This window comes from Alnus glutinosa, chromosome 14 (genome assembly GCF_958979055.1).
Source record: "Alnus glutinosa chromosome 14, dhAlnGlut1.1, whole genome shotgun sequence".
In the NCBI taxonomy this organism is placed as follows: Eukaryota; Viridiplantae; Streptophyta; class Magnoliopsida; order Fagales; family Betulaceae; genus Alnus; species Alnus glutinosa.
In genome coordinates this window covers 22,142,822-22,166,374 of record NC_084899.1, presented here as the reverse complement: position 1 = coordinate 22,166,374, position 23,553 = coordinate 22,142,822, and the positions used below count along the sequence as shown (strand labels likewise).

Genomic DNA, 23,553 nt, shown 5'->3' with positions numbered 1-23,553 from the left:
TAATTTAGCATTTTAGGGTATTTGTTTGCGTGCCTAACCCTAACGGGCCGGAGGCGTTACACGAACACTCTGGTATTAATTCTAATAAATTGGTCTTTCGATTAACCTTTTTTTTTTTAAAATAAAAAAAATTCCAAAACTAATTGATACTACCGCTCATTAACAAAATAAAATAAAATAAAAATAAAAATATGATTTATGGTATTATTCTTAGTAAATTACCAAATATTAGATAATAACCACCGAACCTCCTAGTCACCGATGATGTTACTCCACGTCGAATGCATGGAATTATCTTGGTACAATCTGTCCATCAATGCCATGTTTGAGCCAACCGACGCAGTAGCATGCTCCACACGTATCATTGTCGACGTTTTGGGCCGACCAGGATGCGCTGTGAAGTCATGGAGCTCCACCCAGTGGGCCCAAATCTCAAGGTGTCAAATACAATTTTGGAAAAACAATAGGACTAACGTGTAAATTCAAATTTGTTCTAAAAAAAGAAAAAAAAGAAAAAAACGTCTAAATTTGAAACGACCATGTGTTAAATTATTTGTCTTTGGTAATTCTATAATTAGGTATATTACAAAGGGTGCCCGTTCATTTTATTCTTTTGAAATAATTTTATTCTCTTTTACTTTGTTTAAAGGATCAAATTTATTATATTGACATTTATTTTTAAAGTATGTGATTAAAGCATAAAATAATCGTATATTCTAAATAACAAGTGTCAATTTAATAGATTGATTTGTCATTGTTCAAATGAGATTCCTATCTAATACAAATACGACAATTTTTAGCCCGGAAAATGTAATCGGAGCATTACGGTTTTTATTATAATTTTTAATTTTTTTTAATAAATTTACGTGATAGTCTATAATGGGTGAAAACCGTTAAATAATTATGAGTGTTTGGTCACCAAATCAACCACTAACTAATTAAATTGACAAATTTGATTTTATACTTAATCATTTTAATAATTATGAATTACTACGTAAATTTGTAAAAAAATTTTAAAAAAAAACTGTAATAAAAGTTTTAATACCTTTAGTAACACCCATTTAACCCTATGACCTTTAGGTAAGAATGTTTGGAGAGTGCTATTTGACATACCCCCATCCCACCCATGGGCGGAACTAGAGTATTAGGAGTGTGGGGGATAAAACAAAAAATATATAAAATTTTGTAGGTAAAAATTAATTCTGGATGGTCTACATCATAAAAATACATAAAATTTATAAGAAATTTTTAAAATTTTATGAAATTTCTAAAATTTTGACAGGACCTCGGAACCTCCAAAGCAGTAGTTTCGCCCTTATCCCACCTATTTCATTGAGCTGACATAACAATGCCTATTAATTATTGGATCAACTATTGTTAAAAACAATTTAAAGACGGATGAATACTGTTATGTCAGTCCAATGAAACATGGGTGCTGTTTTTAACATTTTTCAAAATAAAAATAAGTACGACCATACCGGCCCAATAAAATAAAAATAAGACAAGAGTATGAAAAATATAATTTCTCAATTTTTATTTATTTTTCTCTCAATTGCATCGAGTCAAAGAGTAAACACAACCTTTCCTAACCGGTTTGAGAGACAATTACAATATAAAATTTTGTAAACAACTCACGACTTTATCTAAAAGACATAATGGTCTTTATTTATAGATAATCAAAAGTCACTTTATTTGTACGTAGAGATTTTATTATTCTGAAAATTAAATAAAAAATTAAAAAAAATACTGTTTTACAAGGAAGAATTAACTAATAAATTAAACATATTGCAACGGCTTTTTAATTCCTTTTAAAGAGAAAAGCTATCACTCGAGCATGCTGCAATGATTGTTACATGTTCTTAGAGATGGACTTAATCAATATTTAAAATACAACTAGCACTAGAAAAAAGAAAAAGAAAGAAGAAACTCATTAGCTTAATGATATCAATAAAAATTATGTCACCATAAATTAAGAAAAGATGTTTATAAATGATAATTATTGTGGCGTTCTCTTGGATCGTCTCAAGGACAAGTTGGTTTAATGGTATTTTTAAAAATCAAATTAAAAAAAATTACGAAAACAACTTATGAAAATTTTAAAAACGGAAAAGAATGAAAAATTAAAAAAAAAAATCGAAAAAATAACTGAAAATTAAAAAAAGAAAAAGAAAAAAAGAACCCCCCCTTTTTTTTTTGTATAACTTTTAGTTATTTTAGATTTTTTTAATAATTTTTTTTTAAATATTAATATTTTTATAAAGAATATTTTTGTTATTAGAAGGACATTAACATTTTTCGGAAGTTTATGGAGGGAGATTGACATACTTGATAGTTTGGGAGGGACATTAACAATGATGTAATAATTTGAGGGAGTCATGTGTACTTTTCTCTTAAAAATATAATAAGCATAGTTATATTTTATGGCGTTTCAATAATTCTTTTTTTTTTATTTTTTATAATATTGATATTTTTATGAAGGGTATTTTTGTCATTAGGGTGAGACATTAACATTTGTCGGTAGTTTGGAGAGAAGGAGATTGACACAATTGGTAGTTAGGAACATTGACAATGAGATAGTAATTTGAGGGAGTTATACTTTTCTCTTAAAACTATAATTATATTTTACGGCGTTTTAAATAAAACATAAAATTCCTACAAATCAGTTTATAATAAACAACGTGAAAAGCAACGTATTATTAAAAAAATACTTATTTTTTATGTATTAAAGACACGTGCTATTTTTAAAAGCCGGTTTCTAGAAAATTTATGTTATTTTAAGTATGGAGATTGAATGGAAAAGGCCTAGAAGAAAAGGAATCGTTCTTTCTCAACCGGAAGGAAAAAAGAAAATACAATAAAAGGAAAAATGTATTTTAAGATAAAGGATTTTTTGAAACTTGAAATAGGGAGCCACGTAGGAGAGAGAGAATTTTATAGTTATACAGTTAAGAAGGCATTCTTTTCTCTGCTCCTCGTGTGTCGATGCTGCTTAATTCTCGGCAATGTCGCTCTCCGACGCTCGAGATTGAACTTGTTTTGCTGCCATAAGCCACGCCTCTCTTTCTTTTCTTTCTCCTCTATTTTCTCTCTGCCAAATCATTCACATTTTTCGATTACCCTTTTGATCTCTCACAGATACAATCACAAAATATAGCTATCTTCCAAGCTCCATTGCGAGCTTTGGGAGCTCCGGAAACAGAGCTTGAAACAGAGAGATACAGAGCACCCCAAGAATCAGGTACCTTGTTTTTAATATTCTATTTTTGTTCTTAGTTATGGGTTTATTTGAATTTTAGAACAACCCCATTTGACAATTGTCCTCGATTCGTTGTTTTGTCTGTCGTTTCTGATAATATTTAGCTCCTACGTGTTGATGGAAGATCAGGCATCATATTGAGTTAGATTTCAAATGATTGGTGTCTCAGGAATTCTCTGTTTTGGATCTTTGGTGCTACGCTGGCTTTGATTTGGCTCTGATTTTATCGAGCGTACGGTCTTGTAGTTAATTGGGTGCGGGTTTTACGTTTTTGTTGCGTGGATGATCCAAGAATTATTTCATTTCATCTGGGTAATTAAAGTGGGAGAGACAGCCTTGGGAATATTGGTATTTGATTGTGCATAATTTTGTTGGTTTTCGTTGGGATTGTGCGGTTGCGGTTGTGTTTCTGTTTTTCATGATTTTACATTTGATCAAGAAAAAGGAGATTTGTGTGCAGGAATTCTATAAGTACCAATACTGCTATGCGATGTTTGGACAATTTTTTGTTTTTTTGGCGCAATTGATGTTTTAATTTAAAAATTGAAATTCATCCCCCCCCAAAAAAAAAGAAAAATCAAAATTGAAAATTGAAGTGAAAAATCTGTTGATCGCAGTGATGGAAAAGGTTGGAGTTGAATTTGTGAGGAGGTTTAGCTGATATGGAGGACCATCAGAGATTCTGCTCTTACTTTGTGGGTTGGAGAGGAAATTATCAGCTCTAGTGGTTCAGAAACTATGCCTATGCAGCTAAATAAGTCTGAGAAGTTGCTTGATGCAATGGGTGGTGAGGCGCCTGGTCCATCAGCTCAATGGATCCAACAACAACCAAGTTGGATCGTTCCAAATGTAGGGAACAATGTAAACAACAATTTCTCTGTACGGACAGGTGAAGAGTTTTCAATGGAGTTTCTTCAGGACCGTTTTGCTGCTAGAAGAGTTCCTACTGTACCGGATTTGGCTCAGAAACATGAAAGGAAAGTTGTGTTCAATTATGATCAGAATGGCCACCTGGTGTATGAGGGTCTCACTGGTATTCTCGGGTTGAGGAGGATGGAATCCGAGTGTGCATCTGATATGTCTGAGCATGCCTCTGCAAAAGGGTCTGTCAAGGAGATTGAAAATGGGGCTTATGCTGATAAATCAAACAAATACCACAAGGAAGATGGTGATGGTGGACATGGGTCAAGGAAGGCTTTTGGTGAAGTGAACTGTGATTTGACTGGTTTGGTACCAGCAGCTCCACCTATTTATAAATCTGGGTCCCCTCATTCCGGCAACTTTCCGGGGTCAGGAGTATCAGATAGTTCTCAATCTGGGAAAATGAAGTTTCTTTGCAGTTTTGGTGGAAAAATTTTACCCAGGCCCAGTGATGGGAAACTCAGATATGTGGGTGGTGAGACACATATTATTTCCATCCGAAAGAATACTACACGGGAAGAGCTTGTGAATAAAACTTTAGGTATTTGTAACCAACCTCACACGATCAAGTATCAGCTTCCTGGTGAGGATCTTGATGCACTTATTTCCGTGTCTTCTGATGAGGATCTTCAAAATATGGTAGAGGAATATTATGGGCTTGAAAGGCATGAGGGGTCTCAAAGACTCCGTATTTTTTTGATTCCTCTGGGTGAATCTGAGAAAACATCTTCCTTTGAGGGAAATGGTATTCAACCGAGTAGTCCCGATTATCAATATGTTGTTGCTGTGAATGGGATTCTAGATCCTGGTCCTAGGAAGAACTCTGGTGGACAGAGTTTGGTAAGTGAAACAAATCAACTGGGAACTAATTTGGACTGCGATCCCAGCTTTCTCAGGAATTCCCCGACTGTTCCGGTTCAATCAGAGATAAAGGGTGGTTTTAATGCTTTGCGTCCTGCTCATTTTTTTAATCAATCCCAGAATATGAGCAGGCCTCCCAATCATTCTCCTCCTTTTTATCCAGTCCTGCTTCAAGGGGAAGATTCAAAGAGTGTTCATATGCAATTGCATGGTGATAACTCATGCCAAGGTGTTGAAGGGAGCAGCATTTCCTTTGTAACAACTCAACTACCACTTGAGAACTCAAGCACTAACAATGCTGGTTACAAATGCCCTCTACAGGGGGTAGCACCTTTGATGAACCATCATCACCCTTATCAACAAGTTGATGTTGGCCAGCCAGACCCAACCGGAGGAGGACATTTGCACAACTGCAACCCCAGCAAAGAATTTGGGACTCCAGCTGTTGATCAAAACGATAGCAACTTTGACGGATTCTCCTGCAAGAGACCATTGCATAAGGAAAGAACGTTCCATTCTGCAAAGCCTATCTCTCGCCCAGAAGATCCATTGGGTCTGTTTTCTGGATCTAGCGACTCCATTGATTCTCATCGTGGGATGCCACATGCATTTTCTGATTCAAAGCTGCACGAGAATGGGGGGAACTCTGCTTACTGTTCACAAGAAGGGATGGGCGCATTGTCCCCATTGAACTTTCCAAAGGCTCAATTATATCCACTTCTAGACCCAAGTTCCTCACAAGAAAAGCCACTGCAACCACATGAGAATGTTGATCATGTCTATCCTCAGGTACAGTATAAGTTAGTGGATGTTGACTCAACTGGATCCCAGAATAGACTGGATTTGCTGAATTTTTCCACCTGTTCAGAAACATCAGGAAGGAGTGAACCTATTCATAAGGATCCTGGTGGCATTGATGAAAAATACCAAACAGCTGAAAATGATTTAAATAATTCTGGTTTCATGATACCAAACCACTTCGAAGAAAATTGTTCGACTTCGGAAACTTTGGAAAGGTTTGTTGGAAATCCTTTTCTGTGTCAAGCTGGAGAGCTTTGTGAGGACAGATCTCCTGCTACTGGATTGGAATATAAGACAATACTGCCTGATGTACACTCTAGCCTAACTCCTACTTTTGCTGTTGATACTTCTATGCAAGAGTTGCAAGCCTCAAGCCATGTGCTTCCTGCATCCTCTGCCATTAATTTCAAGCCTTCTGTAGATAACCGGATGGAGCACTCCCAAAATTTCCGACTGGAGAATTCCCCTCCTGATCTCCTTGTCATGAGCCAAGGAACTGCCAATGATCAGGATTATGCTTTGACTCCAACAGTGAATGTTGAACAAGGAAAAGGCATTTCAGAGATTGGGAATTCCGAAATTGCAGGCTTGTATCCAAGTGCCAGACAGTCTCGTGATGAAAATTCTTTGGCTGATCTTATGGTTGGGTCATCCTATGGCCTAGCTTCCCATGAACCTCCACTGCTTCAGCCTGTTGCAAGTCAAAAAGATATGGGTCTCCAAGAGCCCATGCTAAGGAGCTCTGCGGAGTTGTACCCATTTGCAGTTCATGATGATTCTGATTTGAGCTCAAACTTGAATAAGAATGATCATATAATCATTCAGAATCCAACCAAAGATGCTTTGATTAGGAGAGAGTTTTCTCTCCTAGATGATGACTATGTTAATTACCCTGATCAGAAGGTTGAGAATATGGGCCTTGAAGGATCTGTTTGTGAGAAGTTAAATGTCAAAGGTAGCACACTTGTACGTCATGATCAAAATCAGATGGAGCCAGTTATTATGGAAGATATGAACGAGACTATATGTCCTTGCTTCGAGTCTTCATCAGCATCTGTCTCACACATCCTGTATGAAAGCAGCAGTGATCTTATTGATGTTGTATCCCCTACTGCAACAGAGTTGGAGGGCAGCATCATTCCAGAGTTTGAGTCTCTGGTAAGATTGCTTGAACTTGATTGGAAACTGTGATTTTGTAAATTGCATTACACTAGTGAGTTTGAGTTTCTTCCTGCTTTCTTTCTAGGATGCTGCTGATGATGAAGACAAGATTGAATCAATTAGTGATGCAGTGATAGCTGAAATAGAAGCCAGCATATATGGCTTGCAGGTTTTGTGCTACTGTCTTAGTTCATATCCGGTTTAATATGAATTATCTTGTAACATGTTTTGATTGCAAAACAAATTTTTATGATCATATTTGCTGACTAAAACTGCTTATTACTGCAAAATTATCAAGGCAGTGGATGGCATACTATTTGTTTCGGGATACTTTTAGGTCTTCTTGGTTAACTTGTAATATTCGATTTATTAAGTGTTTGGAATTTATGGAAAATAACTGGTTTATTTTATAATAGGACATTTATAACACATAAGGTGAGATTAGCTGCACTTTTTTATGAAAGTAGCAATATAGAACTGTTAACCTTTTCGAAGCTCTTAAGGGATTTTGTTGTTACCAAAGGAAAAAGGAAAAAGTTGTTATATACCCTTCTACCCTCTGATCACTTAAGTTGAAGGACTTTAAGATTTGAACTATAAAGGTACATTTTGCTAGTGGTAAATTAGCTAGTGATCCACTTTAAACAAAAGTATAGAGCACAGCAAGGGAATAAAGTCTTTGCTGAGCTCCAAAACCAAGTTACATTGATGTTTATGTCAAACTATGTTGATTGTCAGGCCATGGGTTCTGGGGTTGATTCCAGCATACCTTTCTTATTTGTGGTCAAAGGTTCGGGAAGAAAAGATTGTTGCATAGGGCATTCTTAATGTGTAGCCAAAATAAGTCAGAAACTCACGAGCATTCTTATCTTTCTTTTTCATGATGTGTCTAACTTTATCCTTCACAATTTCACCTATATGAATTGTGAGGGACAATGTAATTCTAATATAATTGGGTACTCCAATGTAGATATTCAACTTATAAAATAAAATATGACATGCTGAGTTGGATTTAAAACTAAATTCTTTTCTACCTGCTAATGAAGGCACCTTCTTTTTACAGAGCTTGGGCAACTGTTTTTACATGCAAGATTGAACTTTGTGTTTGCTCCGTGAACTAAATTCTGTTAGATGAATTTAGTATGGGCAACTGGAATTTAGTATAGATATCAGCAACTAAATTCTCCGACTGCTCATGTTAAAGATTGATTTATCCATTCGTGCACATACATTTGGGTTAGATGAATTTCTAAGTTTGAAACTTGTTATGGAAAAAATATCTATTTAGGATTCAACTTTGTGTTTCCTTTGACCTTGATGATTTGGTGGAAATTTCAATCTTCCCTAAAGAAAAAAAGGGGACAGCTAGTGATGGTTTTGATTTCTGTCACTTTGGTACTGGTGCATGATGTGAATATTGTTTGCTAGTTGGTCAGGCAATAGCTTAATAAGCAGTGATTAGTAGCATCAATATTTGGCTTTTCTGGGAGCAGGTTGCCTCTTTTTAAATTTGTGCTTTAATTACCTCTCTTAGTTCTCTTTCTTTCTGAACCATTTTTTTTTTTTTTCATTTATCACTAGCTGGACCAGGTGAATCAGACTAATCCCTAAAAGACGGGATTTCTATGTTTACTTCTGATAGTGTCTTTTCTTTTCCTCCCTGGGCTGACAGTGTCTTTTATTCTATTAGGTGTTTTGTTGATTGTGATGCAAGTATTTCTAAAATGCTGTTTTGTCTGTATATGTATGACGAGCTTCTGGCATTTTTTTCCTCCTTTATGTATCCTTTGGTATAGTTTCTACTTGGCAACTGACTTTTTTTGTTTTTGATATACAGATTATAAAGAATTCTGATCTGGAAGAACTACGGGAACTAGGATCTGGTACATACGGGACTGTTTATCATGGAAAATGGCGGGGAACAGATGTTGCCATAAAGAGAATAAAAAAGAGCTGCTTTTCAGGGAGATCATCAGAGCAAGAACGGTTGGTGAGTATCATACATAATTTATTTTTTTCACTGTTCTTCTCCAAATAATAATAATAATGTGTAGGAAAGTTTTCCAATTAAAATCCTATTTACTTATCAAAAAAATGTGTAGGAAAGTTAAAACGTTAATTTCTTTTTGTTTTGAGTGACATTGAAATTTCGAAAAACTTGAGTTTCATTGGTATTCATTAATATTTTATGTGGCCCCCACCACTTTGGTAATCATAAGCCAAAATTTTTGTCTTTGGTATGCGTTCCTATTTTATGTACATTTATCTGTAAATCCTCTTTTTGAAAAAAAAATCCTATATATTTGAAAGTTATGGCTCCGTTCGTTAACGCTTTTTAGAGGATGCTTTTTGTTTTTTTGTTTGAAAATGTGTTTTGATGTGATATAAAAGTGAAAGTAGTTTTGAGTATTTTGTGTTTTTGATTGTTTAATAATGTTTTTGTTTTGTAAAGAGAAAACAAAAGGGAAAAGAAAAAGGTTTATCTAACAAAGCCATAGGAGGCTAATGATTATATTTTGTTCTACCAGACTAGAGACTTCTGGAGAGAGGCACAAATTCTCTCAAATCTTCACCATCCAAATGTGGTCGCCTTTTATGGTGTAGTACCAGATGGAACTGGAGGGACCTTGGCAACTGTAACCGAGTATATGGTGAACGGGTCACTTAGGCATGTCCTACTTAAGAAGGATAGGTAATTTAGCATCCAATTATTTACAGTATATTTGCTTGCAACTGTTATTTATATGTTTTCCTCATATCTTTGGATTCTTTGTGCAGATCACTTGATCGACGTAAAAAGCTTATGATTGCCATGGATGCAGCTTTTGGAATGGAATACCTGCATTCAAAAAATATTGTCCATTTTGATTTGAAATGTGACAATTTGCTTGTCAACCTGAGGGATCCTCAACGACCCATATGCAAGGTAAAATAGGATAAATGCTCTTCAGATCACTCCATGCTTCCCAGGCGTTCTACTTGATGTTAAAGGCTGTGAAATGCCTAATGAAAAGAACTGCAGGTGGCTTTATAGTGACATAAGTGGGCTGAAATGAATTATGCTAGAAACCTTTTGTTCAGAAGTAGGCTAGAAACCAAATTATGGTGGTACTTGGAAGTGGTCTTGGATTTTGTTTGAGAATACACTGGCCAAAGATTTACATTTTTCTATTTGATCATAACTCTCGGTTTTTTTTTTTTTTTGCAGGTTGGGGATTTTGGGTTATCAAGAATTAAACGCAATACTCTGGTTTCTGGTGGTGTTCGAGGAACCCTTCCATGGATGGCACCAGAACTGTTGAATGGAAGCAGCAGCCGGGTCTCTGAGAAGGTTAGTAGGGCCATATTATATGTCATAGTGAAGTAGAGGAAGGACTAAATCATTTCACAACCAGCCAAAAAAAAAAAACGTGGTAAAGCAATTAATTATATGGTAGTGCTTTTGCCAGGTTGATGTTTTCTCATTCGGCATCTCAATGTGGGAGATCTTGACTGGGGAGGAACCTTACGAAAATATGCATTGTGGTGCCATTATTGGTAAGTTTTATGTCATTGACTGTAAAATAAATAAGTGCTGACTGTGAAATGCAAATCTACGTTTTTAATGTTTCAAAAGAATGAAATATATTTTTTTTCTTTAAAAAAAAAAAATTCCCTGAAATATTAACATGTTATATTTTCATGTAAAATGGAATCATAAGCAAAACTACTGAGCTGATTATAGGAAAAAGGGAACAAAATCCATTTCTTTTAATTTCGAAATCACTTCAGTTGGTGTAGCTAATAACATATAAATGAACTATGCAACACTCAATAAACAACTAAAAGAAAAAAAAATGGAAATTAAAGAAAAAAACATTTACAAAAATGTGGAACATTCAACCTGTATGCATCACCCATGCATGTCTGCCCAATAGTCAACTCCAATGACGATGAGGGGCAGGAGGTTGTGCTGGAAATTATCAACAAAAAGGCACAGCAGTTAGAATTGTAAATTTTAGTGAAAATGAAATGCAAAAAGTAGGACATATTTAGCTAAATAAAATTCCAATTTAAAGTAAAATGTTCTAGGGGATTGTTGGAGGGAGAAGGGGAAATGGGGCAGGGCATGTGGTAAGAGAGTTGAGTAGTGCCCTAGGTAATGCAAATAATTGAATATTACTTATTTATCCTCATCTGTTAAGGCGTTATGTTTATTAACAGGGACACATGGTAAAGAGAGGAAAAGAAAGTGGTCAGTCCTCTACTTTTGTTGGAGAGGGAGTTCTGCTAATATACTAATATGGATATAAAGAATAGAGGGTCGTGTTTGAGAATTTGACATTTTGGTAATCAGATAAGACGGAAAAGAATTCCCTTAATAGGCTTTCAAAATAAATATACCTAATGTTGTGAGATGTGTCTTGCATTGAACTCAAACTTGAGGCTGATGGTATTATGTTTGTAGTGACTGGCTTTGTGGTGGTGGTAATGCTGAGTGAGGTTTAAAACATACTGGTTATTCATACGGTGCTAACACTATGACGTAGGGCAAACAAACTCTAATACTAAATTGACGTGGACAGCGGCACAGAGATCTTTGTCTACATTTAATTGGGGTAATTCTTAGGGAAAAAGATTATAGCTGGAATTTCTAAACAATGGGAAAGGTAATCTACCGTTTACATTTCAAATCATACTAAGTGAGTTATGAATTTTGAAGGGTTTTAAGGGACTGGAAACAGGATTAGTGTTACTTGAGTAGAATTAATGTTGGTTGGGTTAGAGATTTTGTGGCTAAAAAAAAAGGTGGAAAAAATAGCTCAGGTTAAGGTTCAAATATGGAGTAACATGTTGGGTAGTTTTTGGCGCCCAAAACAGGAGAGAAAAGAAAGAAATCAGATCTGATCTGGGGCTGCCAACAGTAAATTGAAAACTGTAGTGATGTGAACCAAACAAATAAGAATTAAGAGAAAATGATATGTGCTACTTCGAGAGAGCCGTGACCTCCAAGACACCAAAAGATGTTCTAGGTTTTGATAATACTCAAGCATGATATTTTATCATTAGGATTTTGCTTAAATAGGAGACGGCTAGGTCATAATACATAACCATTAGGTCTAGCCATCATTTACATCATGCAGGAACCCTAGAGGAATAATAGCTACATGTTACAAGGCTAGATTTAGCTGTCATTGACTTAAGGCCCTAGTGAGAAAAAATACTCACGAATAGCCTATAACCTTATTTGGAATATATTTTCATTATTAGACTAGGATAAATGGAGATTTACTCCTTATTAGTCTCTAACTTAACTCCCAAGAAAAGATTACGTCATTCCTTACATTGTTCCTTTCCCCTAACAATTTCCTTGCCCCCATGGAAAAATTCTAAAAAACTACTCTTGAAATCCCTTAAAACCATTCTAAAATTATCACTTAACAATTATGAAAATAACAAATATTAAAAACTAAACCAAGGCTTTGTTGGCTTCAATCAACAGCATGGTCCTGACCAGTTATGAGCTCCGATCCAGCGATAAAATCCCAAACACAAGGACCTGTGTTTTCTTTCTTTCTCTTCCTGAACCAAGCAAAAACATGTATATTCTTTCTTTTATTTCTGAGAGTGAGACGGCTGGGCTGTGATGCAGTAACTATTGCATGTGGGGTGGTCTGCAACGGCGGAAAACTTGATAGTGAGAAGCTTTTTTGCGGCGTGGTGGTTAACAGCGCATCTAGAAGCCGGGGTTTGGTGGTTTTTGGATGTGCGGCTGGGGTGGGCTACTCGGGGTTGACGAGGAAACTAGAGTAGCTGCTTGATGCGGTGTTTTACGGTGAGTCTATGAAACGAACGGCAGATGTGGTGGCCGGTGCATCTGGGACGACAATGGCTATTGGTGGACTGAACGGTACAAATCTACGACTGAGGGTGGTGCCAGTGGGGTAGGTTTTATGGGCGGGGATTGGCTTGTTGGAGAGGGGCGTTTCTCCATCTGTTTGCTAAATTTATCTTTCCACACTAGGAAATCCAATCGCATCTTTTCTAGCCTTGCTTGTTGCTTTGCACTAAAAAAGATTTGAAAAGACATGGTGATGGTGTAGATCAGTAATCGCTGTAGAAAACAATCAACCTTGCTTTTATACCACTTGATGTGAACCAAACAAATAAGAACTAAGGGAAAAGGATATGGGCTACTTCGAGGGAGCTGTGACCTCCAAGACACCAAAAGATGTTCTAGGTTTTGATAATACTCAAGCATGATATTTTATTAATTAGGATTTTGCTTAAATAGAAGACGGTTAGGTCATAAGACATAACCATTTGGTCTAGCCGTCATTTACATCATGTAGGAACACTAGAGGAATAATAGCTACATGTTAACAAGGCTAGGTTTAGCCGTCATTGACTTAGACCCTAGTGAGAAAGAATACTCACGAATAGCCTATAACCTTATTTGGAATATATTTTCCTTATTATACTAGACTACAAAATATATGGAGATTTATTCCTTATTAGTTTCTAACTTAACTCCCAAGAAAAGATTACATCATGTAGTAGATCTGATTTTGTGGGCATGGATTCTAATAAAAGGTGGGTTATGCTAGGGTTTTTTAACCTACAGATTTTTAGGGTTCTAAGGATGAGGAACTAAGGTTTCAAGTTGCTGGAAATTAAAGAAAATAGAAGAAAACAAGAAAACAAGATAGATCTGGATATTACACCTAGTTTCCTTGAGCATTATAACTAGGATTTCATTGACGTCATACTTTCAGGCTAACCCAATGGACCAAAACTAAAGCTCATATTCAGAAATCTATAAAATTATAAAAACTCTCCTGATTCCTTCAAGAAAATAAAACAAACCAGTTTCTCGCTACCTGTGTCATGCAATTCATGCTTGCATTGGTGTAGTGGCATTCTTTGGTGGTAAAGGCTGGAGAGTGTGGGACAGGGAATGGAGGTGGATGTTTAACACTGGTGATAGGGGCTAAAAGACAGTAGCACGCCAAAGCAGGGTCTTGGGAAGGAAATTCGGATACTATTGCAACATTCAGTATTCTGCATGAAGTGGCTGCTCTCAAAAATTAAAACCATGCAATTACACTTTACGGGAGCTATGCTTATAATTCGCCTTTGCAATGTTGATGGTTTTGGTGGTGTTGTTGGCATGTTGATGGTGGTGGTGCTGAGTCAAGTTACATCTAGTAAAGCAGGTTGAGCAGGCTTGGATAAACTCAAAGAAGGTTGTTTTGGAAGTTGAAATAAAACTTAATATAATGTAACCCAACATTTTCTTTTCCATTTCTACACTGCAATTGGAATATAAAAAATGTGCTACAAAAGATCAATATATCGGCCAAGCCGAAGATCTTCTTCCATGAAGACACTTCCAACAAGTGACTTGTCAATTTAACTGAACTGGTTCATTCACTTGCTAATCTGACTAGAGACTTGGTTTCTTTCTGATTTTGTATCATTTATTGTTTTACCATGCAATTAATAATTGAAGAATGTCAATAGCTTTCCATCTTCTTTAACTATCATTCTACGATTTGGTGTATTGTGAGTGAAGGGGGTATTGTGAAGAATAATCTACGACCTGCTATCCCGGGACATTGTGATCCCGAGTGGAGGAAGCTTATGGAACATTGCTGGTCTCCTGATCCCGATACCCGGCCATCATTTACCGAGATAACCAACAGATTGCGGTCTATGTCTATAGCAATTCAGTCAAAGGGATATAATAGTCCAGTGACCAAGCATGTGAAGCCCAAGATTTCTTCATGAATCGATAGCGCGCGTATATATGCACCTATTTTGTTCTTCAGGTTCCAGGTTTGTCTAGAATCTTCAAGAGAAGCCCTTGGGGCTGAGGATCAGAGCTTCCAGGGTGAGCAGCATGAGTACATGTACAATTTGACGACCTCTTGCTTCTTCTCCCTTTGTTAATAAAGACATCTTCATTTGTTTATTCTTTTGTAACAACAACGTACACTTCCAGGTAGTAAAAGATGAAGAGTTCTTCTGTATATACACGCACACTAAAGGCATAGAGTCGTGCTTTGGCTTATCTACTTCATGTCTGAATTACGAGTCCTACTTTTTTCTCTCTACATGTTGAGGGGTCGAGATGTAAATTTAATATTATTGTGATGTAAAGCAGTCGAGGCTTAAATATATAATTTTGATTCTTTTGTGTTGTATTAGTTAAATCTGAAATGTAATATTATGTCATAAGATATATGACTCTTTCTCTGATCATCTAATTAGCAACACTTAATCACCTTATGCCTTATGGTATATATTACTAAAGAGGATTCTATTTGATATCCACTACAAACTTTCCTATAAAGTTTGATACAAAAAAGTTAATTCTAATGTTTTGGGTTTTTTCTTTTCTTTTCTTTTCTTTTTTTTTTTTTTTTTTTTTTTTTTAAAAAAAAAAAATGAAAAACCTTCTAATGGATTGCAAAAGGGATATAAGAATAATTGGAAGAATGTTGTTAGAGGTATTATAGTTTTATTACAAAAATTCCTTATAAATTAACATGGTAGTCTATGTAGAACTTATCGTATCAGTCACTAAAATGTACCGTGCCTACAAACTGATGTGATAGTCCATGTGGCACGTTCCACATCCACCACTCAAATGTGGACTGTAACGTAGCATAATTTTTCATAAAATGTGAATTGTTACATGAGTTTGAAAGGAATTGTAGTAAAAACTGTAATATTTCAAGCATTTTCTTAACCGAAAAAACAATCGTATATTGAGCTAGTAAAACTTCAATAAAATTGATACTCCAAAGGGGAAAAATGTAACGGGAATAAGATAATATTAAGGGGAAACTATACTTTAACCCCTTAAACTACTACTCGTTTTTAACATGGCCCCATAAATTGTCAAGTGTGACACTAGGATACGTTAAACTACCAAATTAATTGCGACAAAAAAACCCCTCCGTCAGCAAAAAAATTTAAAATTGATGGAAAATTGTTATTAGGTTGAAATTCGAGCAGCTTAAGAGAGGAGATTGTAGCTTGCAAGGTCTACCTGCTCAAAACAGTCTACGATGCAAGACTCACAGGACCCGTCTGAAGCAAGTGGGTCCTGTAACTCCCTCTCTTAGACCGCACAAATTTCACAAAAATTTGAGTGTGCCAATAATAAGAAATTCGAATCCCCATTCTATGGAACATACCATTGATGGTAGCATAAGTTAAGTAGTTGAATGCTAATAAAAAATTGTAATTCATTTAACATCAATCCAAAGAGAAATGAATATACAGGCGGTCTTCAGTCAATGAAATTAGAGGTCACATGTTTTTTATATATTAAGTCAAAGTCAAGAGACTCCAAAAGCATTTTCACACATGATTTTTAAATTTTTTAATATTAATGGCTTCAACAACCATTTGAGTAGAATTGGATTCAGTGTGGATGCCCATATCAAAGCAAAGGAACATTTGGAAGTTGAATATGCCCACCTATCTCTATTTTTATGGCCAAAAAAGGGAGGGGAATTACTTTTTTCACAAACTTAAAATAATTAATTGGCTAGTTTTAAATGATCATTTCTACCCTCTTTTTTTTTGTCACCAGATTGTATTTTACAGATTTAATAGTGTATATATTGTCACATGGTAAGTATATTTTCAAGACATTTAAAAAATTTAAATGACGTGATGCCATATACACTGTTAAATACAATAAAATAAAATTTAAACTATGAAACGAATCTTCTCCATTTTAAAGATTTAGTTCTAAAATGGTCCTTATAGGTACATTGATTATTGTTGAATTTATAAACAACCTTATTAATTAGATATTCCCATTCGTGTCATTTGCTAGTTGATATGCCTTAATAGTCGTGAAGTGATGGACAGCTCGTAAAGTCAATCGAAGTGTAAATTTTTGTGCCCGTTGTGTGGCAAACCAGATTGTTTTCTGATCACATTTCCATCATTTCTCCTTTACCTAATTATTTTTCTTGCTTTGTGGAAAAAGATTCCCCTCCACCTACTATATCTATATTCCCTAGCTTTGTTTAAATAACAAGGTAATAACACATTAAGAAGCGATAAATAGTAAAATCTCAACTAAAAACGATAATTGAAGTAATTTCAAACGGTTTAAATTTAATTCACTTTCTTTATTAGCGTTAGAAAACCGCTTAATACATTTTGGGTGAGTTCGCATTCCATATTCACCCTTAAAAAGTTTAAAGGAAACATCAATGGAAGCAGCAACTGTTCAGAGGTTCAGAATGTCCACCCACTCAGAGGAAAACGATAAAAGGTGGGACCTTATTACTTGGAACTTTCCGAGAAAACATCAATGTGTTTCACGAGGTAAAAGTGGGCCACTTACTTTGTATGTGATTTGGGTCAAGTTCTTGGTCTTTCTTTCGTGGGAACATTTCAGTGAATAACCAATCTCTCGCTTGCTGTATAAATAAACTCCAGTCTGCTTCTTTCCTCGACGTATTGGAAATTGGGGCTCAGAGAACAGTACGTTTTAGAGGGAGAGAAATGGAGAAAGCGCTCAACAGACAGAGAGTTCTGCTTCAACATCTTCAACCCACTTCTTCTTTCCCTACTGGGTCTACTCAAACCCATGAATCTGCTGCTCTCTCTGTAAGTTTGTTTCCATTCATGAAAACTGTTGGATTGAGCCTGCAGTATATTGTTTTTCACTGCCTTTTCTTCTACTGATTCTAGTCTTTTTTTTTTTTTTGTTGCGTTTGTAAGTTGTGGTTGGGTATGTACTGATGTGTGAGGGACTGATGTAGTCTGATACTAAAGTTTCTTATCTGGGTTTTAATTTTTTTAGCTTCGTTCTTTGTGGACAGTTTGTTATATGAGAATCTTAATTAAATAATTAAGTTCATTATTTCTTATTAAAGTTATCAATTTAAGCTTTCGAGAAGAGTGATTATTTATCATTGCATGAAGGTTATGAGTTCGAACATTACTTTTACATGAGTTTGAACCGCGATGAGTGATAGTTCATCCTTGTATCAAGTTTATCAGTTGGAACGTGACTTTACATGAGTTTGAACCCTGTTTTGAGTTATAATTTATCATTGTATCATGGTTATGAGATCGATCCTGACTTTACATGAGTTTCAACCCTGTGAGTGGTAATTTATCATTGTATGAAGGTTATGAGTTCGAATCTGACTTTACATGAGTTTGAACCCGGATTCGAGTTTATCCCATTTCAATTAAATATTTTACGTTATGAGCATCTTAATTTATCATGGCATCACTTGTTTATGGAGTGTTTTGGCATCACTTGTTTATGGAGAGTTTGAACCACACGTAATGGGGAGTGTTAGAATATTAATTAAATCATTAAATTCACAATTTTCTACCTCTTAAAATAAGTAGCAATTTAACAGTTTGCTCTTTGCACTTTGTTATGAGCTTATGATTAGTGATATAAATATTCAAATACATACATATATTTCTTTCTGTGTAGTTTGTGTATACATCAGGGGGGGTAAATTGTATGGCTTTGCCAAATACCAATCACCGTTCCCTTTCCTAGTTATGAGTATGGCCAAACGCCAATTATGATATAGCACTCTTACAGTCCTTTTCCTTCTTCTATTTTTTCTTTTCTTGTAGGCTTCAATTTGTGCGGCTGGGGACAGTGCTGCATATCATCGAACAGCTGCTTTCGGAGATGATGTTGTGATTGTGGCGTAAGTTACCTGGATGGAGAAATTTGGATATTAACTTGTTATTAAAGATATTCTTTAATACTAGTGTCCCTTCTATCTAATAATTTTTTTCCTGTGTAAATCTTGTCAAATAGGGCATACCGTACTGCCATTTGCAAATCAAAGCGTGGAGGGTTCAAGGATACTCTTCCTGATGATCTGCTTGCCCCTGTCTTGAAGGTTAGATGCCCTAGACTCAATTGCCATATAATTAATTTCTGTAGGTGTGACAGGGACTGAATATGACGTAGTGGATAGTGTAAAGAATGAACAAGAGCAGAAGCTTTTACGTCTTCTGATCGAAGGAAACTCTAAAGAGCACAAACTTTGAAAAACTAAAATTTCTTCTAAATTCAACGTATCCCAAATCATTACACAGATTATAGCATAAATATTACAATTGTAGAGATCTGAAAGGAAAATTAATCACCTAAATGGGAAATTGGCTATGTATGGTAAAGATAAGCTAAGTTTAGAGAGTAGAAATTGAGAGAAATAACATTTTAAGAGAGGAATTTCGGTGTTTCAGAGTTGATTCTTGTGAGATTGTCTTTCCTTATACGTTGCGGTCGCTCCAGGGCTGTCCCGGTCGCACCCCCGTTTGGACGGGGGGTGTGACTGGGTATCTCAAGTCAGACTCTCGAGAGGCTTGTTCGCACCTCGTCCGAATGGGAGTGCGCACGGGCTGTTGGGTCCTTAAGCCCAAAGGGTCCGGTCGCACTCCTGTTCATATGGGGGTGTGATCAAGACTTTCTGCCTGGCTCCTGGACTGTGCTACGTCAGAATAACATACTGGTTGGACATGTTATGCTGTATAAGTTTAGTTTAATGTCTTGCTGAGATTTTTTTTTGGTTTTTTAGTAGGAGCTTATATTTTCACTTTCTAATATGCAATTTAGGCATTGATAGAGAACACAAACTTGAACCCAAGTGAAGTGGGGGATATAGTTGTTGGCACAGTATTGGCTCCTGGCTCACAAAGAGCAACTGAGTGCAGGATGGCAGCATTCTATGCTGGTTTTCCGGGTAAGTTGTTTTGAGTAGGTCTTTTTCTCTTTAATCACCCTTAGTTATTTTTATGTGGATAATGTAACACCCAAATGATTTTGTACTCGTTCAAATTCAATGTTGTGGCATCTGGCCATATATAATGGAACCATCAAGTGTGAAATTAATTTCTGAAATCATAATATGACTCTTGAAATTAATTTTTGAAATCATACATGTCTGCAAAAGCGGATAACTTCATTTACATTTGATGTCCAGAGGCCCTGCGTTAGATCATATTTAGCTTATATTGTGAATATGTATGTATAATTAATCTGTTTCATCCAGAGACGGTGCCAATCAGAACCGTTAATAGGCAATGCTCATCCGGCCTCCAGGCAGTTGCTGATGTAGCTGCTTCCATAAGAGCAGGGTTTTATGACATAGGTAAGAGTGATTCTGGAGTATGTATCTATCTTAATGTGACCTTCATCTTTGGCCCTAAATTTCTTTAAATCTCTAAACAGGTATTGGGGCTGGAGTGGAGTGCATGACAGTTGATAAGATTGACAGGGTTCTCAAAGTTAACCCAAAAGTATATTCTAACTCTATTTTCAAAAATATGTTTGAGGCAATAAGTGGTTTCTTCAACTTAGTGGTATGGTGTTAACAGGTAGACATCTTTGCACAAGCCCGAGATTGTCTTCTTCCTATGGGTATCACTTCTGAAAATGTTGCACAGCATTTTGGAGTGACACGGCAAGAGCAAGATCATGCAGCTGTGAGTTCCTAAATTCCATCAGTATGTGTTAATTGTTGATGCATTCACAACGCAGAGCAATTCTAATTCCTTTTATTTGTGTGAATAGGTTGAATCTCATAGGCGTGCTGCTGCAGCATCTGCATCTGGTAAATTCAAAGATGAAATCATCCCTGTTTCTACCAAGGTAAATGCAAAAAATGCAGCTTGGTGGGTAATTGTGTTTTTAAATGTTCATAACTGATGATTCTTTTGCAAAGGTTGTGGATCCAAAAACTGGAAAGGAGAAGCCTGTTACAATTTTTGTGGATGATGGAATCCGCCCAAACGCAAACATGACAGACTTGGCAAAGCTGAAGCCTGCATTCAAAAAGGACGGGACAACAACTGCTGGTATCATATAGTCCTATGATTGTATATTACTAGTCAGAATCTTTTTATTTTTTCTATTTTCTATTTTATTATTTTTTTTCTATTCAATGTAGGGAAAACAGGGAAAAGGGAAATACTAGTCAGTATCTTATTTCATGCATTAAGAAGCTTATATTTTTTTCTTCATGTCTTTTTTTAGGGAATGCTAGCCAGGTGAGTGATGGTGCTGGAGCAGTTCTCCTTATGAAGAGAAGTTTGGCTATGCAGAAGGGACTTCCTATTCTTGGCGTTTTCAGGTACATACTTTTCCCCATTAAGTAGTACTCTGGAAGTGGATAAATGATAGAGCTTTGACACACACGTCTATGTTTGGACTTGATAAGAAACCATGAATCTAGACATTAGGCTGGTCACAGGTGATCACGATGATTAATTTTCCTTCTCAAAATAACAGGAGTTGACTTGTGAACCCATGATGACATGCTAAAAGAATGTGGCAACAGCAAAAAAATGTATGCATTGGAAATAATATCAATTTTATATTTTTATTGACAAAATGATCATGTTGAGATACACTGCACCCTCATGTTGAAGCTTATATCTACTTACTAACGGGGAAGATGCACCACTTAGCATCAATCTTAGTCCCAGAGTGTAGAATATCCACTTTGGGAGAATGAATCTCCATGGATTATTTGCCGTTCCTAGAATTGATGATCAATTCAATGCTCTGATTGAAGAAATTAGGGTCCCGAGACCAGAAAGAAATGAAACTACGATAGTAACAATAATAGTATTGAAATGTGCAAAGTACCACTAGTAGTCACAAAATTTTGGCATAAGGAGCAAGCTACATTAGAAAATTGCTAGGTTAATATACAGAACTTTAACTGATAGTATTTTTGCTAAATGTAATATTGTTAACATATATAAGAATTTAAGAAAAAAAAAAATCCCCTTTAGTGATTTTACTTATCAAAAAAAAAAAAAAAAAAGAACAAAAATCCCAGATAGTTGTGAAAAAAAGAGGTCTACATTCAAGAAATGATTGGAGCTTTCTTTGCATACTAAGCATGCTATGTTCTGCTTTTCTTTCAGGAGTTTTGCCGCCGTTGGTGTGGATCCTGCTGTCATGGGGATAGGTCCAGCTGTTGCAATTCCAGCTGCAGTGAAGTCCGCTGGTCTTGAGCTTGATGATGTTGACTTGTTTGAAATAAATGAGGTAATGGATTTTTATGATGCTTATAAATTCATATTTCTCTTGGAGTTTAATCTATTTAAGCTAAGCAATTTCATTTGTCTTGTTTAGGCATTTGCATCGCAGTATGTATATTGCGGTAAGAAATTGGGGCTTGATCCTGAGAAGGTCAATGTTAATGGAGGTGCAATTGCTCTTGGGCATCCTCTGGGTGCTACAGGTACTTACAGTATCATCAAATACTAAAAATTGACAATTCTTCATTAGAGAATTACCTTGTATGCCTAATGGGTTTAACATATCACTGAAGCTACCTGATCTGCTTTGTGTCAGGTGCCCGGTGTGTTGGTACTCTGTTGCATGAGATGAAGCGTCGCGGCAAGGATTGTCGCTTTGGTGTGATCTCTATGTGCATAGGTCTCTCTCTCTCTCTCTCTCTCTCTCCACACGTGTGCGAACACACACATACACACAAGCTGTTGAGACTTTGGAAAGTTTTTCATGCAAAAAAGCCCAGGGAGGATTGGGTTAATCTAGTTTAAGAATGCAGGAAACTAGATCTAACTCCTAGGCCCCTCCTTTGTCTTTTGATTATTAAGTAATTCCAGTTTGGAGCCCCCTTTTTACCCTCATGGAGTTGTAGATTGTATGTATCTATAGGTCGAAGCGGAAAATGATATAATAAGGCGGATAATTTGGCATACTGCATTGTTTGATTTCTTTAGCTTCCTTGTTAACAACTACTGATTCAAGTATGTGTCATTGCAGGTTCAGGCATGGGGGCTGCAGCTGTTTTTGAAAGAGGTGATTGCGTAGATGAGCTGTGTAATGCTAGAACAGTCCAAAGGAACGATCTTCTATCAAAGGATGCTCAATAGATGCCCGTTTTGCATCTGTCTATTTTGTACTCAGGCCATGGCTTGGTAGTAAAAAAATAATCATATCACAGCTGCAGATTGCAAAGGAATAAATTTGTCTAACATCTTTGAATGGGTTTCTCATAATTCTAGTATTAAATGATTAAAGTTTCACCCTATAATTGTTACGCATTTTGGTTGATTACTTTCATGAGCGGATAAACCGCTAAAGGTTTGTTTTCTACGAACACACATGGAAAAAAGAAAACGAATGCAAAACAATTCATCTATAAGTGTTACAACAGTTCACAGTGAATTGCATAAAATGGATTTATGACGTTAAACAGTATACGCCGTTAGATGTAACAAAATCTTATCATGATCATGAAATGAATTCTCTCAATTTCACTTGAAATCGAGACGCGGTGTTTGACTCTTGGTGACTTGAGTATTGAATTGCCGTAAAAGTGCCTAAATACAAGAATGATCAGAATCAGGAAATTGCTTCAAAAGATATGCACTTTAGAATATGTTGGATATGCCTAGAAAAATAATATCATAAATCCCCTTGGCCAAGTGTGAGAGTTAAATACTTCTTGAAACTCCACATTTAAGTGGCATTAAAATATATATATATATATAATCTTATCTACCAAAGAACCTCACCA

General features: G+C 36.0%; 2 protein-coding genes across 4 annotated transcripts; both read left to right on the top strand.

The window, feature by feature from the left end:
- Positions 1–2,973: 2,973 nt before the first annotated feature.
- On the top strand, positions 2,974–15,244 carry LOC133858177 (uncharacterized). 3 transcript variants are annotated; one of them, XM_062293658.1, is made up of 9 exons: positions 2,974–3,238; positions 3,874–6,997; positions 7,086–7,169; positions 8,838–8,990; positions 9,529–9,692; positions 9,779–9,926; positions 10,209–10,331; positions 10,450–10,537; positions 14,556–15,244. In XM_062293658.1, the coding sequence occupies exons 2-9, from the start codon at positions 3,995–3,997 to the stop codon at positions 14,768–14,770; spliced, it is 3,978 nt and encodes a 1,325-aa protein (XP_062149642.1). In that variant the 5' UTR covers positions 2,974–3,238; positions 3,874–3,994; the 3' UTR covers positions 14,771–15,244. The 3 variants fall into 3 exon arrangements, with proteins under 3 accessions (XP_062149642.1, XP_062149641.1, XP_062149639.1); XM_062293657.1 differs by having other exon boundaries at positions 3,426–6,997; XM_062293655.1 differs by having other exon boundaries at positions 3,361–6,997.
- Positions 15,245–17,378: 2,134 nt separating this feature from the next.
- Positions 17,379–23,032, top strand: LOC133857714 (3-ketoacyl CoA thiolase 1, peroxisomal-like). The gene is made up of 14 exons (XM_062293040.1): positions 17,379–17,620; positions 18,617–18,693; positions 18,807–18,891; positions 19,611–19,737; positions 20,047–20,145; positions 20,226–20,293; positions 20,372–20,479; positions 20,568–20,645; positions 20,719–20,851; positions 21,030–21,126; positions 21,929–22,052; positions 22,140–22,248; positions 22,362–22,445; positions 22,797–23,032. Exons 1-14 carry the CDS (start codon positions 17,516–17,518, stop codon positions 22,904–22,906), a joined length of 1,404 nt encoding a protein of 467 aa, XP_062149024.1. The 5' UTR covers positions 17,379–17,515; the 3' UTR covers positions 22,907–23,032.
- Positions 23,033–23,553: the final 521 nt, after the last annotated feature.